This window comes from Meleagris gallopavo, chromosome 3 (assembly GCF_905368555.1).
Source record: "Meleagris gallopavo chromosome 3, MGAL_WU_HG_1.1, whole genome shotgun sequence".
In the NCBI taxonomy this organism is placed as follows: Eukaryota; Metazoa; Chordata; class Aves; order Galliformes; family Phasianidae; genus Meleagris; species Meleagris gallopavo.
The window spans coordinates 36,507,935-36,523,284 of record NC_139406.1 but is presented as its reverse complement, the minus strand read 5'-3'; the positions used below and the strand labels follow the sequence as shown (position 1 = coordinate 36,523,284).

Below are 15,350 nucleotides of genomic sequence, written 5' to 3'. Positions count from 1 at the left end.
CCTTGTATTTAATAATGTATTTATAACAAGCATTTCGTTTTTGTAATTTCAACTGACAGATTAAACTAAAAATACATGCGTGTATGTGTGTATAAATATGTATATGTATTATTTTTTTTTGTAGTTGCATGTGTTGAAGATGATGATGAAAATTCTGAAAGAGCTTCCAGAAAATCTCGTCCTGGTGTCATAACTTTTACAGAAGAGGAAACAGCAGAATTGGCAAAAATTAGGCCTCGAGAAAGTGCTACTGTCTCAGAAAAAGTTCTTGTTCAGTCTGCTGCAGAGAAAGACAGAATTAGTGAGATCAAAGATAAGCAGGCAGAATTGGAAGCAGAGCCTAAATATGCCAACTGTTGTAGTTACTGCCCCAAAAGCTTTAAAAAGCCCAGTGATTTAGTCAGGTAAGAAATAGAAAACTTTTGTATCTTTCAATTTTCTAAATTCTTTGCCAGACACTTGTTAGTAACAGATCATTTTAACTTTATGCCTAAGCTAAGGCTTGACTCATGTTTATGTAAATTTATCTTTTTCAGAATGGTTTAAAATATGTATGAAATTGTTGCGTGTTCTGTATCTGAGTAGAACAGCCTTTTCATGTTTCTGGTTTCCTACACTATTAAAACATTTTTTTACAGTTTTAGAGAAAACTATTTTTTCTTAAAACAGGACATGCATATAAAAAATATTCTTCCAGTTTGACAAATTGTGTAAGTTTGTATTGTCTTCCTTAGTTGTTCTGCTTACTGTAATGCTGATATTAATCGTTGAGGATTTCTAAAATTAGTAATGTAGAAAATATTTGTAGAAGCTGACAGAAGGACAGAAATTCACGTGTGTGTATTTTGGAATTATTAGGCATGTTCGTATCCATACTGGAGAGAAGCCGTATAAGTGTGAAGAATGTGGGAAGAGTTTCACTGTAAAATCCACTCTAGATTGTCATGTTAAAACGCATACAGGTCAGTATGATTTTGAATGTCTTTGTTGAGAAACCAGTTGCTTTCATAGCTGTGTTAGCTTGAAGGTTTTGGAAGGGATTATGTATTTCGGTGTGATGTGGGAAAATGACATGAGTGCCATTGCTAGGTGACATTTGGTGCTTACAGCATCATCGAGTTAATCGTATGGTTTATTCAGAATACCATAATAATGCTCATGGAGAATATATATATATGTATATATAATATATATATTATATTATATATAGAGAGAGAGAGAGAGAGAGAGAATATATATATATATATATATGTCTGTAGTAATTTAATTATAAATTAGTGGTGATATCTCAGTGCAAAATGATTTTCCTGAGCAAGAGGGTGGAGTTAAAAATAATAATAATAATTTATAAAATTAAGTGTTAAAAATTGTTGACGTTTGAGTTTGTGTTGGTCTTTAAAAATGCTACATTGTTTGCAAAAACTTAAGATTTGAGGTGATTGTTTTAAATTTCTTTGAGCAAGTGCTTCAACTATGCTTCGTTTCAGTTATCTTATTACAATGGTTTGAGTTGGCAGGGACCTTTAAGATCATTCAGTTCCAGTCCCACAGCTGTAGTCAGCAGTACCTCCCTCTAGACCACGTCCCATCCAGCCTTGCTTTGAATGCTTCCAGGGAGGGGGCTTTCTAATGTGTGCTGTTGGCCTTTGTTCTGTGGTTACTATACATAAACCTTTCATTGTAATACATAAAACCAGGTCTTACATAGGGTTGAAGGTTGTGAGATTTGGTTCTTTGGCTAAATACTTACTCCCAGCATCTCATTTTGATTTAGCATATACAACATAGTGGCATAACACACGTTATTATAGTTCTGCTTCATTGCTTATTAATTTCTTGTGTATGTAATGGTTCCTTTTAACAATTTAATTGGGTAGCAAGCAGTATGACATAATCTTGTAGATGCAATAAAGTACACTTAATTACACTTTGATGCTATTTTAGCACTTGGCATTTGTATACATCTTTCATGCCAGTTTGTAATAGTCTTCCCTCTAAGTTTCTGTTTTGACCCTTAGATCCCTATTCATAGTTGAAGTCCAACATTCCAGTCCATCCATTCTTGTCACTCTCCAGAATTTTGGTATTTTTATAAAAATCACGTCAGGTTTTAAATTGAATATTTAACCTTCTGTTTAAACAGGACTTCAGATGTTGGGTTTACTTTTCACTCTTTAGAATAGAGTAGTTCACTTGGAAGGGACCTACAAAGATCAAGTCCAACTGTCTGATTGCTTCAGGGCTAAACAGAAGTGAAAGCGTATTATTAAGGGCATTATCCAAATGCCAGTTGAACTGTTTTGATGTTAATGCATCCGCTGTTCCCTTGTTCTCCATTCCACCCTGCCCTTTTTTTTCCCCAGGTTTGGTTTTAGTGGGAAAGACTGGAAAATGTTTTTTTCCGTGGTATTCTTAATGTGGGAGATGCCTGTGCTTGCAATCAGTGCCTTAGTTGTCTTCATGAACTACATTGGTTTATGTTATTCTTAGGTTGTTTCTGCTGAACTTGAATGCTGCCAGAGATTTTGTTTTTGTTGAGCTAAATGTGACATCAGTATAACCTAAATCTATAATCTGAAATAGGTTGAACTATAATTCAGGAATTTGATGGGAAATTCTTCTGTATAAATGAGACGTAGAATTCAATAGGAGAAACTGCATGCCCTGATTCTTTTTGTGATCTCATTATCAACTGTAAATAACAAACATCACCAGATTATAGTAGTGCAGTTCTGACCAGAAAGTAGGTTCCTTGTCTCTTTTTCTCAAATTGAGGTTTTTTTTTTTAAACTACTTGGTTAGTGAGGAATTTGACAGATGTTAATGAAGATAAGAGGCCTCAAGGTGACCTATTAAGATTCTGAATGAAAAATAAAGTGAGTTTCAGAAATTAAGAGGAAGTAAAGATAGACTTGATTTAGGCTACTGGTTCATTTGAAAAACAACCAAAATTATAAAGAAAAAGGCTAGTTATTTCAAATTCTTTCTTTTCAAAATAGTTTAGAATCAGTATTTTCTTAAATTGTTGGTACAGGGCTGTTGAATTTTAGAGTTATTCTGATTTATGTTTTTTTTTTTTTCCAGGTCAGAAGCTCTTCAGTTGTCATGTGTGCAGTAATTCTTTTTCTACAAAAGGAAGTCTAAAAGTCCACATGCGTCTGCATACAGGAGCAAAACCATTTAAATGTCCACACTGTGATTTACGGTTTCGCACTTCTGGGCGCAGAAAAACTCACATACAGTGTCATTATAAACCAGAAACAAAGAAGGTTAGGAAGCCTGTTGCCCGCACTTCAGCTGAGGGACTGCAGCCAGTCAGTCTTCTTAATTCGTCTTCAACAGATCCTAATGTTTTCATCATGAATAACTCTGTTTTGACAAGTCAGTTTGATCAAAATTTACTTCAACAAGGACTTGTGGGCCAGGCTATCCTGCCTGCTTCCGTGTCAGGTAAAAATGGATGACTTTTTGGTGGTGGTATTTAAATCAAGTACTGAACTTTGTTTTCTGTTAGAGTTCAGAAACTTATACCAAACGCTACTTCCAAACAGGTAAGTGTTGTATTGCGTTGATAACTTGATGCACAGTGATGACATAAATAGAAATTTATTTTAGAATGAAAGTGAAAATGTTATGGTACTTACAGTTAACCTAGAAGGTTCTCTGCAGGTCTGCTGTGATGTTGAACTGTAGAAAGGAAAAAAAAAATGCTGATAATAAACAGGTAGACTACTTGTATTCTTTTTGGTAATATTCTTGCCTTTTCCTAATAAGGGAAGAAGCAAAATGATTATTAATACCACATTTATCATAAATCAAACTTTTCAAATAACATTTACCAGTATCTTCCAAACTCATTTGGCTGGATTTAGGTAACTGTTTAGAGTAAATCACAAGATGAGCTCGGATTACTAGAGTTAAATACCGGAGTGATACCTTGCTATGAAACTACCTTTTGATTGGAATTCTGAGTGAACAGAATGAGGCATTTATAGTATGCTCAGAAATCCAAGGAAGAGGCAGTAAACTTCTGAAATCCAGGCTAGTGGTTTGCATTGTGCCGTGAGTAGATATTTCTTACGAAGATGTTTTTATGCGAAAGATATTCACAAAAAAGGATGATTTTTGGGACATCCACCAAAGGATGCTAGTTGATCATAATAAAGGTGTCTTTGGAGATTGTATCTCAAACGTGAGGTGATCTTTCCACCTTTTGGGAGCTTTTGTAGAGGTAGTCTCTTCAATTTTTAACATTAGCTTTCTAAGTTGCCAAGATTTCAATTTTCAAATGCTAATGCACTTTTTTTTTCCATCCATGTGATTATGTAGAATATCCATAGTTTCCTTGAACAGTATTTATGTGCTATGTATAAATATGGTAACAACTCTCACGTGTGTTAAGGGTCAGAATGCACACACCTTGTGTGTACAATTGCTGCTTGTTTTTTGGGATAGAATACACTTAGGAGCATTTAAAGCAAATTTCTCCAGATTTATTATCAAAGATGCTTTGGAGTGGTTCTTGTTTTGGAAGATGCCAGCTACTGCTTAAATAATACCTATTCCTAAATGACATGGAATTTATAAAATTTTAGACTAGCCAGCTAGAACATTGAAATGACACACAGAAGTGTGCATGTGTGATTTCTGTATTGCTTTTGTTTATAAAAATAAGCAAGCTAAAAGAGGCGGTCAGTAATGATAAAGAAAAACATAATGCAACTGTTTTCTTTGGTAGCTGGAGGTGACTTAACTGTGTCCTTGACAGATGGTAGCTTGGCCACTCTTGAAGGAATACAGTTACAACTTGCTGCTAATCTCGTTGGACAAAATGTTCAAATCTCTGGAATAGATGCTGCTAGTATTAACAACATAACATTACAGGTAGGTTGCTTTCAGTTTATTTGGTTTTGTAGAGTCAGTTTGAAGACTGAAGGAAGTTTAATAAGTATATGTACTTCTGAAGTAGTACTTTTGAGTGAGACATCTGACAGTTCTATGCTGTTTCAGTTGTATCATGTTAAAACTTAGGTGCATGGTGGGATTTTTGTTTTAGCTTTTTTCTCTTCAAATTTTTCAGATTTTGTCCCTCTCTCTGGGATTTTGACAGATTTCTTGAAAATCCATATATATATATGGATTATATATATATATATATATATATATATATATATATATATATATATATATATATAAAAATAAATATATATATATATATATGGATTTTATTTATATATATAAATAAATAAATAAATAAATGCTATTAAAAGAAATATATATATATATATTTCTTTTAATAGCATTTTGTCTTTTCATTTTAAAAAACGTTTTAGGCAACCTCCCAGTCACCCTCCTTCTCAAAACAGAAGAACCCAGATGTTGCTAAGAATTTTCCTTACCATGACACTTGCGTTATTTGTCTAGTTTTAAATATTTAGATTCACAATTCAAATGCCATTTGAACTTGTAAAATGAACTATAGAAATACTTTACATAAAAGAAGGTGAGATTATTGAATTTGAAAATTCAAAATGAACAAAAAGAACAGTTTAAAATTGGGTTTGTTTAGTATCAGAGACTTGTTTTGAGGCTGGAAAAGACCTCTGGTGACCTCCATGTCCAAATCCTAGGTCAAGGAAAGATCATCTTCTGAGTTGCATTGGTTCATTTGAAGTCTGTTTTCTTAAAAAGTTTATAGCTAAAAATAAAGGAAGTAGTTTTGTTTTCCTTAATTCACAAACACTCATCCCAAAGAAAACTGTATGTTTGAATATTGAAAACAGAGATTTTCTGGTGAACTGGGATTTTTAGGACCCATAAAGGCTGAAAAACAGATCATTGCTGATGGTGTTTTTCCCTTCTGCTCCTTGCCTTTTCACTTTCGATGACTTGAGAGCGCTAAGCTGTGCATGCAACTATAAGGCACTACAAAAGGCCAATATAGTTGGTACCCAGTATGCCTTTTTGTAGCTGTGATCATGATTTCCCAAACATGGAAGTTGAATAGACATTCTACATATAGATACTTCAAAATTTTGTTTAATTTTCTTAATAGTAATTTTAAATAGTATATATTCCAAATTCACCTTTTTGAATTCTGGATTTGTTATAAATACTCATGTAACCCAGATTTATTAAGTCAGATTGATCAGATTGAGAATTTGTTTTTCAGATTGATCCAAGCATTCTACAGCAAACCTTACAGCAGAGTAATATACTTGCTCAGCAACTAACTGGAGATCCCAGTATGGCTCCACAGAATCCCTCCCTCCAGACAACAGAAAATGCAGTGCCAGCTAATGTGGTTATTCAGCCTATATCAGGCCTCTCTTTGCAGCCTACAGTAACATCTTCAGCTAACATGACAATTGGATCCCTATCTGAGCAAGAGTCTGTGCTGACGACCAGTGCTAGTGGTAAGTAGTGCCACTAGTCTTATGCTTTGAATTCTTTGGCATTAATTTTATTACGCATTTTTTTTTAATACTTCATGTAGTAAGTTGGATATAGGCTTCTTGTAACAGCATATTTGTCAAATCCTGCAACTTTGTTATCACTTTTGAATACAAAGTTTTCATAATGCATGCTACGAAATCAATGAACATGTATAGCTTTTAGACACATAAAAGCTATACATGTTCATTGATTTAGAAATTAGACTGTAGAAACAATTTCTCCGTTAGATTACAAGTTTTAGCATCTTACCTTGGCTAAGTCTTTTATAGTAGTTAAAAAAATAATGTTGTAATTGTAGTTTTACAAAATATATATTGTAAAGAAAGGATATTTATAGAAATTTTCATTATACCTTTTTGTATTTAGGTACACAGGACATCTCCCAAGTCATGACTTCACAGGGTATGGTGTCATCTTCAAATGGACAACACGAGATAACATTGACCATAAATAATTCCAGTTTGAGTCAAGTTCTAGCTCATGCTACAGGTTCTACTACTGCAAGCTCATCAGGAAGTCCTCAAGAAATCACTCTTACAATATCTGGTTGGTATTTCTAATGATTTTTAGTGGTACCAGATCTCTGTTTCATAGGCTAGCTAGTACAGTATTTGAGCATATTTTTGCTGTCAGCTGCATTCCTTTTTATATTCATCAGCTTTAAAAAGTGTTTTCTAAATCTACCTTTGAAAACCAAATTCAATTGCAGTGAGTAGAATGTTAGATCAGTTCCCTGTTTTATACATAGTCTAATTTCAACAGATATTTCTTGAGGGGAGAGTTTGTGTATGCAGTTCTTATTTCCTTGCTGTGACTCATTTGGCTTAGTCCAACTCCTGGGTAATACTTGGTGGGATAGGAGCAAGCAGCTCAAGGCAGGCATTGGGGTTGAGTTTATTTAATCTAAATTTACTTACGTACCTGTTCCAATGCATATTCCAATACATGTTCTGACCGTCCTTGGATGTGTACTCTTCAGTCTCTGTAGAAAGTAGTTAGTACTCTAGTTGTCTTTAAACACATTTAGACTATCTTTACTGCCTTTAGGAAACGGATTTTATGTACAATATAGTTAGCAGTCCACTTTCCCAAAGACACTTTTGTTTAATTACATTTCTTAAATAGATCCAGTATTTTAACTATTAGCCTTTAGTTTGCTAGCTTGTATAGTTTCATGAAGTTCATGCCTTGAATTTAAGATCAATATTTGTCTATGTATTAAGAAGTACAGGTATTCCTCTGTATATTGCTTTCTGAGCCTATATTAAGAACATGTTGAAGTTTTGTGTAAAAATGTGCATGTAAAGAAGTGAATCTTGTTTTGGTTTTATCTTCTGCTTTTAATTTATGATCACTTTTTTAATAGAGTATAGTAATAGAATAATGTTGAGATATTTCTGCTGTAATAGGACTAATTTCTGTTTAGGTCAAGACCTTATTCAGCATAATTCTGGAAGCAGTGATCTGAATAGTAGCTTAAGGCTGACAGCACCAACCATCAACAGTCAGAGTACAGGTGCAACATTAACTATAAGCAACGACCACCTTCTTTCTCAGGGCACTTCACTAAATGCTCCAGGTACGCTTCCAGTGATTTTCTAACAAAAAATAAGTTTGTTAAAAAATAAGTGTTAGGCAGGAATAATACAATCTTGCACACTACAGTTAAGTAACAAGATTTAGATGTTTTCTCACAAGTTTTAAATTGCTGTACCAATTTAAATTATCCACAGAACAAGAAGGAAATGCCTACCCCTAGAATAATCTGTAGATTGTTTGTTTTTATTTGTTTTTATTTTGCATATATTCCAGAGCTTAATACAACAACTGGAACAAACCTTCCTTCAACAACACCCATATCTCAATCTGCAGTTTCTGCCCAGAATTTGGTCATGTCTTCATCAGGAGTTGGAGGAGATGGTAGTGTCACTTTAACTCTTGCTGATACTCAGGGAATGTTGTCAGGTGGTCTCGATGCAGTTACACTTAATATCACATCACAGGTAAGAAGTGTTTTTCTGAACTGACAGATAAACCAGCATTATTGTCTTAGAGGGCTGGAATCTAGGATTTTTCTTAGAAAATAATTTTGAGATCAATTTTTTTGTGATAAGCTGGTTTTATATATGAGTGCTGTAACTTCTTTAGAAGGCAAAAGCTGTCAAAATCTTAAAAATATGAGAAACTTAATGACTTCTAATTGTAGCTTTTTTTTTTTTGTTTTCCTCTGTAAATAAAAAGGGGAATGAGTAAAGAGTATTTGCTGTGGGTACCTAATCGTAAAGCTGGTAGATGTTATTTTCTCAAGGATTGGCATAAGTGCTGCAGTAAAAATAAAAACGTTTCAGAAATGTTAATAGCAAATCTACCTATGGTAAGGTACATGCAGGATAGATAATAAAAAAGATTATTATCTTTTTGCTTTGTGTTTTTCTTCTGGTTAAACTTTGTCTGTATCTTTGTCCTTTATTGTCCTGAGTGAAATTAATTTGTTGTCATTCTTAATGTGTTGGATTTTTTTTTAATCCCTGCTCTTCAAAAGATAGGACAGTATGATCAAAACAAGAAGCTGTGTTGGAGATAACTGAAAAACAATTTTAAATTTATCTGAGGAGGAATAGTTAATCTTTAATAATAGGACGCATTATGAAGACTGTGGTGGTGTAGTACCTTCCTTGAGGTCCTGCATCCTGGAGACCTAAATAAGATCATTATTTTACCTTGAGCATGCTTGAGAACATATTAACTGAATAGAAATTGCAACAGGTCTCTTCAAAGCAACACGGAAGTGTTTAGATTATGTTGTCTGGAAATTGATCCAGATTAGGGCCATGGAGATGATTAGAGAGCTGGAGCACCTCTGCTATGAAAGAGAGGCTGAGAACTGGGGATGTTAAGCCTGGAGAAGAGAAGGCTTTGGGGAGATTGTATTGTGCCCTTTTAATACTTAAAGGGGGCTTATGAAAAAGATGGAAACTGACTTTTTTTACATGGCCTAATAGTGAGAGGATAAGGGGAAACAGGTTTGAAGTTAAATAAGAGATTTAGATTAGACGTTAGGGGGAAATTCTTCACTCAGAGGGTGATGAGGCACAGGGGCTGCCCAGAGAAGCTGTGGGTGCCACATTTCTGGAGATATCCAAAGCCAGGTAGGATGGGGCTTTGATCTCATGGAATATATTCTTGCCCACGGAAAGTGGGTTAAAACCAGAAGGCCCCTTCCAACCCAAGACATTCTATGATTAAAGAGGTAAAGTTACAAGAAGTTACACAAGAATAATGCCATATGACTATCATCTCCCAAGCAGTTTCAGTATTAATTTCATTTTTATCATAATGTAAGATTTTTGTAGTGTCATCAAAAGCCAAAGTCAAGAAAAGGTTTCGGGAAGGCTTCTTGCATGATTCTTGTGAACTGTTGAGAATTTTTCACATTGCAGAGTAAAGAAGCAACGTATAGTTTTATTTCAGAATTTGTAATTAAATTTAAACAATGTAGATTTAAAAGTGTTGATGTTTATTAATAAGACAGACACTACTCTTAATACTAAGTCAAGTAAAAAATTGGGTGCTGCACAAGCGCACTGTATGTAGTATGAATCTTGATAAATGGGTTGGTAGTGTGTAATATGCATTCACATGGGAGATGTAGAAGTCTTTAATGGTAATGTAGAAATAGAAGTAGCGTAATTTTAAGAATTCTGAAACTTAATTTATTTTATATTTTGACTTCATGTATTTCAGAAGTACGTTTAATTAATAGATTTAAAAAAGGAAAAATCTGTGGGAAGACCACACAAAAAAGCAAAAGATAGCGTTATGGAAAGCATCATCTGAAGAGGCAAAAGATGAAGGAAGGCTGAAACGTGCAGCAATTGATGCAAGACTGGGAAAAATTAGAATTTTTGCTTTTATGGACTTCCAATTGTTTTTACACTTACCTTGGTATATTTTAAATTGGAGAAGAAAAGGGAAAGCTTGTAGCAATTGTTCAAATAAATTGTCATGGTCTTTTTCAAGGAAAAAAAAGTAGTAGTTTGGAGGTATAAAAATAACTTGCGTGACTGCAATTAGTTATTTAAATGTAGTTACTCTTCCTTTTTTTTCTTTTTTTCCCTTCTCTCTTTGACAGGGTCAGCAGTTCCCTGCTATACTTGCAGATTCCAGTCTCGCTGGCCAAAGTGGGTCAGGCTCACAGCAAGTCATACTGGTGAGCCATACGCCCCATTCAGCAACTACAAACTCTGATGAAATAACATATCAGGTAGATACAGTATATTTCTCTTGTGGGTAAAGAATGTTATTAATAAAAATATTAGAATAATTCTTTTGTATACTGATGCAGGAGGGCTGATGTCATTCCCAAGTAAGAGCACTGGGAAGAGGTTCATTGTGACTTCCTAGTCACTCAGATTGTGTTTAAGTTTTGAGCTGAAAAAGAAGAGAAATGCATTTAATAATGTGTTTTTCTACGAACTGTAGCAATGTGTACTCAGCAGTTTTCTCCAAAAAAATCCAAGTAAAAAATCCAAATTTTTTATTATCTATTGTTAGATAATAAAAATAAATGAAGTTAAGAGCTGTGGGAAAAAGCAGCACCTATTGCTATATCTTTTCTTTCTGTTTTTTTGTTGTTGTTTTTCAGCCAAATTGGTTTAACAATGGAGTATAGACTTTTCAACTTAGGTGTTTTGAGTTTCCACAGGCTGTTATACATGAGTAATGTCAGTACTAATATCAGCAGGGGTAACTCAGACTTGTCTTGTTGAAGGTAGAATTAATATTTTTATCCAGCCTGGTAACGTGATCTCTAAACTGAGAAGTATGGTAGAGGCAGGTGATGAATAACAGTCAAAAGAAGTGGGGCACTGGATTGGCAAACAGAGGTCAATATGTAGGCAAGTTGTAACTGATATGAGAGAAACTTTGAACATAAAAAAGGCTTGAAAAGAGGGGACCCTATTCGAGTTTATGCTCATAAAGGTAGTGAGATGACAAAATAGTAGAGGAAACTCCCTCAAGCTTCTTGGAAAATTGTCAAAAATGCATACCTCTCTGGCATGTCTGTACACTGATAGATGCAACTGGAGGTATGCATACAGTCTGCAATCTGATGGGAATCACAGAAAGAAGGTAGAATACACACAAGGCTTTTTAGGACAGGACAACAAGATCATAGTGGGATTGCGTGGAGTTCTGCATAGGGGCTGGATGGTGAGTCAGCTGTGGCTTTATGGGTGAAGACTGTCAGGAAGATCAGGTGAATACTAATCATTTGCTTCAGATCATGTGATTAGGAGGAATCAGAAAACTTGTATTTCATCAGACATAGTCTTGGGTTTCCTGCCCCTAGCTCACACTTTGAGTAGAGGAGCTGAACTAGATGATTTCAAGAAGTCTCTTCCAACCTAAGTAATTCCATGATTTGCAATCCCTGGTTTGCATATACTTCAGCCCGCCTAAGATCTTCTGAAAGGGCAACAAGCACAAGTCCAGAGGAGGGCCACTAAGATGATCAGAGGGCTGGAGCACCTTTCCTGTGAGGAAAGGTTGAGGGAACTGGGCTTGTTTAGCTTGAGGAAGAGAAGGCTCTGGGGAGACCTCGTGGCCTTCCAATACTTGAAGGGAGCATATAAACAGGAGGGGGGATGACTGTTTACATGAATAAACTCAAACACATTGGATTTTACAACATAAATGAATTTGAGCATAGTTACTCTAATGTTTTAGTTCCCTTAAAATTTGGTCATTCTTAAGAGCAGTGAAATACATGTTTGTTTATATACAACTTGTCTTTCCTTTGTGTTGATAAGGTGCTTGCAAGCACCTTCAAAAAATTTGTCACATCAAACCAACATCCAGAACAACCACCCAGTCTGCTGTGAGTGTACTTAAGTAATTATTTGACTGTGTTTTATGAATCATAGGTGACAGAGGTTTCTCCTAATGTGGCTAAAAGCAGTCAAGCAGAAAAAGAAGGTCGTGTGCACCAGTGTTTTGAGTGTAGTCAGACCTTTTCTTCAGCCACCATGTTGATGCATCACAGTAAAGAGGTTCATGGCAAGGAAAGAATACATGTTTGTCATGTCTGCAATAAAGCCTTTAAGCGGGCAACACATCTCAAGGTATTTGGTAATAACAGTGCATTGTTCTATTAACTTTTATTTTGGAATTGTTGTCATGTTACTGAAAGATACCTGTTAGCCCTTTCCTTTTTCTGTTCACGTATAGTTTGTGAAGTGCATGTCTGTGAGGGGGAACTTAAATGACAGCATATGCTGATATAACTCTTTCATGGAGCATGGAGAAGTTTTTAGTGTTTTAATGTATATGTTGTCCACAACAAGAAAAATGTGGATACCTGTCATATAAACAGTGGTGTTAGAAAAAGGCGTTTATTCTGTTTTCTTATATATATATATAAATTTTATATATATATAAAATTGTTACTTGTTTTCCTGATATACCTTTTGTAATTGTAAAATGCAAAGCAAAATCCTTGCTCTTATTTGATTTTTGGGTGTTCTGTTTTGTTGAGTACAAGTGACATCTTCAGAGCAAACATTTGTTTTAAAATCCCCTTATATTGTTGCTGTTCAGTACCTCTTAAGAGAGTTTTTCAGAAGATTTCTTCTTACTGTAGTATCATATTTTAAGGAAATATACTTTGGTTGTGAAGTTTGTGCTTTTTGGGCAAGCACATGTGACAAAAAGATTATTGGTTCTTGGGAAAACACAAGATGCTGGAAAACTCAGTTTCCTACATTCTAGGAGAAAGTTTTCAGCAAAAAAAAAAAAGATATTTGAATGCAGAATTGGTAATTGTGAAGATGAAGAAGTCAGATACCAATCTCCTAAACTTCTTTTTGTAGAAGTAAACTTTTTGAGCCCAGTGTTAGCGAATTAAGTTCACTGATGATAAATTATTGTTAATACCTAATTAAATTTCATATTCTGCTGTCTTAACTTTCAGAGGTTTTAGGATATTTTTTAAGAACCTCAGTGCTTTTTGTTGTTGTTTTTTTTAAAGTAATTCAGCAATTGGTTGTAAGTGTTTCCATTGGCATGCTGACACTGTAGCTGTGTGTGTGTTGTAGCAGTCCTCTCCTTCTGAGGCCTTTACTGTTTTAGGATGATCTTCATTTGGGACCTGGGTACAAATGCCTGTGTATCAGGCAAGTGATGGGGAGGTGGATACTGTAGAGAGGGAGAAAAAGTATCCAGTGCTAGCTTGTGATACATAGTTGACCAAAATCTATGTTTGTAAGTGATGAAAACATTCAAAGAGCACTGGTTTTCATGAGTAACATTATATTATTTTACTTCCGATAATTTGTGAAGGTACTAATTTATGCAAAATAAATAGTTCTTGACAGAGGCTTTCAGGAATGTAAAGCTACTGATGCCTCAGCCCTACAAAGAGATAATATACAAAAAAGTATCTCTTTTTAGAAAAAAAAAATGCAGGGTTCTGTCTTCTATGTGTTTTCTATTGATGACTAAGATCATCTGCTTTTATCTTCAAAATGTGAATATATTTCTATGCTAAATACTACAGATTTTTGATATGATTCTAAGATGTCATCTTTTCTGTGCTACCTTAGGAACACATGCAAACCCATCAGGCTGGACCTTCTCTGAGTTCCCAGAAGCCTCGGGTCTTTAAGTGTGATAACTGTGAAAAAGCTTTTGCGAAACCAAGTCAGCTGGAGAGACATTGTCGCATTCACACAGGTAACATCAGAAATGATCTTCATCTCATACAATTTTCTCATGCATATGTGACTGTTACATTTCAGAGTGTTTGCTCTTAGATTCAGGTAACTGCATTTGAATAACAAAGAAAAAAGAAAAAGGTTAAAATGAGAGCAAACTTGAAATCTCAAGTAGCATGATGTTCTGTTTAAATCTATGCTTAGTAGTGAGACTAAGAATCTCCATATATTGGCACTCGCTGTACTGCAGCAGTGATGTTAATACATGAGCTTCTGTTGAAAATTTTGTTGTTGAAATAGATTAATAAATGGATGTTTTAAGGCATTGTTTAAAAACACTGGATATCTTCAAGACTGTGGGAGAATGTGCAAATGTCTTGGTGTGTTCAGTGAAGTTAAATAAAGAACAGTCCTAACTGCTGTAATGATGCTTTGTAGTTATTTCAACCATTAGTCGGTTCATCTATGTCTGCTGCTAGAATACAATGTTGTGTTCTTTACTGCTGAGTTATTTTCTTTAACTGTTATTCTGTAATTATACTACACTGTCTCCTCCTGGGGAACACACATTTCCCTTGATAAAATGCTCTTCAGGCTGCAGTCTGTGGCCCGCCACAAGGAGAAAGCTATGTGTAATAGATCCCATCTGCCTTCCCCTTCACCTTGTGTGCATTAACAACATGAGTTTTAAACATTGGAGTCACTTCTCTAAAACAACTTTTCTTTCGTACCGCTGCTGACAATTAATGGCTGTCATGTCTGCTAGAATTAAAAAGGAATGGATAAAGTTATCCATGTTGCTTCTAAGCTGCTGAAGACTAATGAATATAACTGTGTATGCTGTAGCATAGGACGACTCCCAAAACATGATTATTACTGTTTCCTTCAGTGAGTCAGCCAGAGCTTTCTCTTTCTGTGATATCACTGTCTTATCTAGCTTTTGGCTACTGTTCATGGATTTAAAGCAAAATTTCTAATCTCTTCATTTAAGCTATCTTGTTAACCTTGTCATTTGTCCATAGTTGGCATCACTTGCTTGTCTCATGAGGCATGATCTGAGTTTCATCTTTGAACCCACAGATTGAGTCTTGTAATTCTAAGTATTGTATCTCTGAAGAATAGGCTTGCCCATATATTCAACTTTCTTGTGTATGCTCTCGTATGATATATCTCAAAATA

The 15,350-nt window shown here is 34.8% G+C and overlaps 1 protein-coding gene across 4 annotated transcripts in view; it reads left to right on the top strand.

Annotated features, from left to right (window-relative positions):
* ZNF236 (zinc finger protein 236) overlaps positions 1-15,350 on the top strand; it is a 68,267-nt gene that overhangs the window by 45,508 nt on the left and 7,409 nt on the right. For 3 of the 4 annotated variants that reach the window (XM_085220660.1, XM_085220656.1, XM_085220659.1), the window contains 11 exons: positions 125-404; positions 859-962; positions 3,085-3,450; positions 4,739-4,884; positions 6,173-6,416; positions 6,823-7,002; positions 7,883-8,035; positions 8,269-8,459; positions 10,589-10,720; positions 12,384-12,581; positions 14,061-14,190. In XM_085220660.1, the coding sequence (XP_085076786.1) occupies positions 125-404; positions 859-962; positions 3,085-3,450; positions 4,739-4,884; positions 6,173-6,416; positions 6,823-7,002; positions 7,883-8,035; positions 8,269-8,459; positions 10,589-10,720; positions 12,384-12,581; positions 14,061-14,190 (2,124 nt within the window). The remainder of the gene's footprint in view (positions 1-124; positions 405-858; positions 963-3,084; positions 3,451-4,738; positions 4,885-6,172; positions 6,417-6,822; positions 7,003-7,882; positions 8,036-8,268; positions 8,460-10,588; positions 10,721-12,383; positions 12,582-14,060; positions 14,191-15,350) is intronic. The other variant, XM_085220657.1, reaches the window with a different exon arrangement.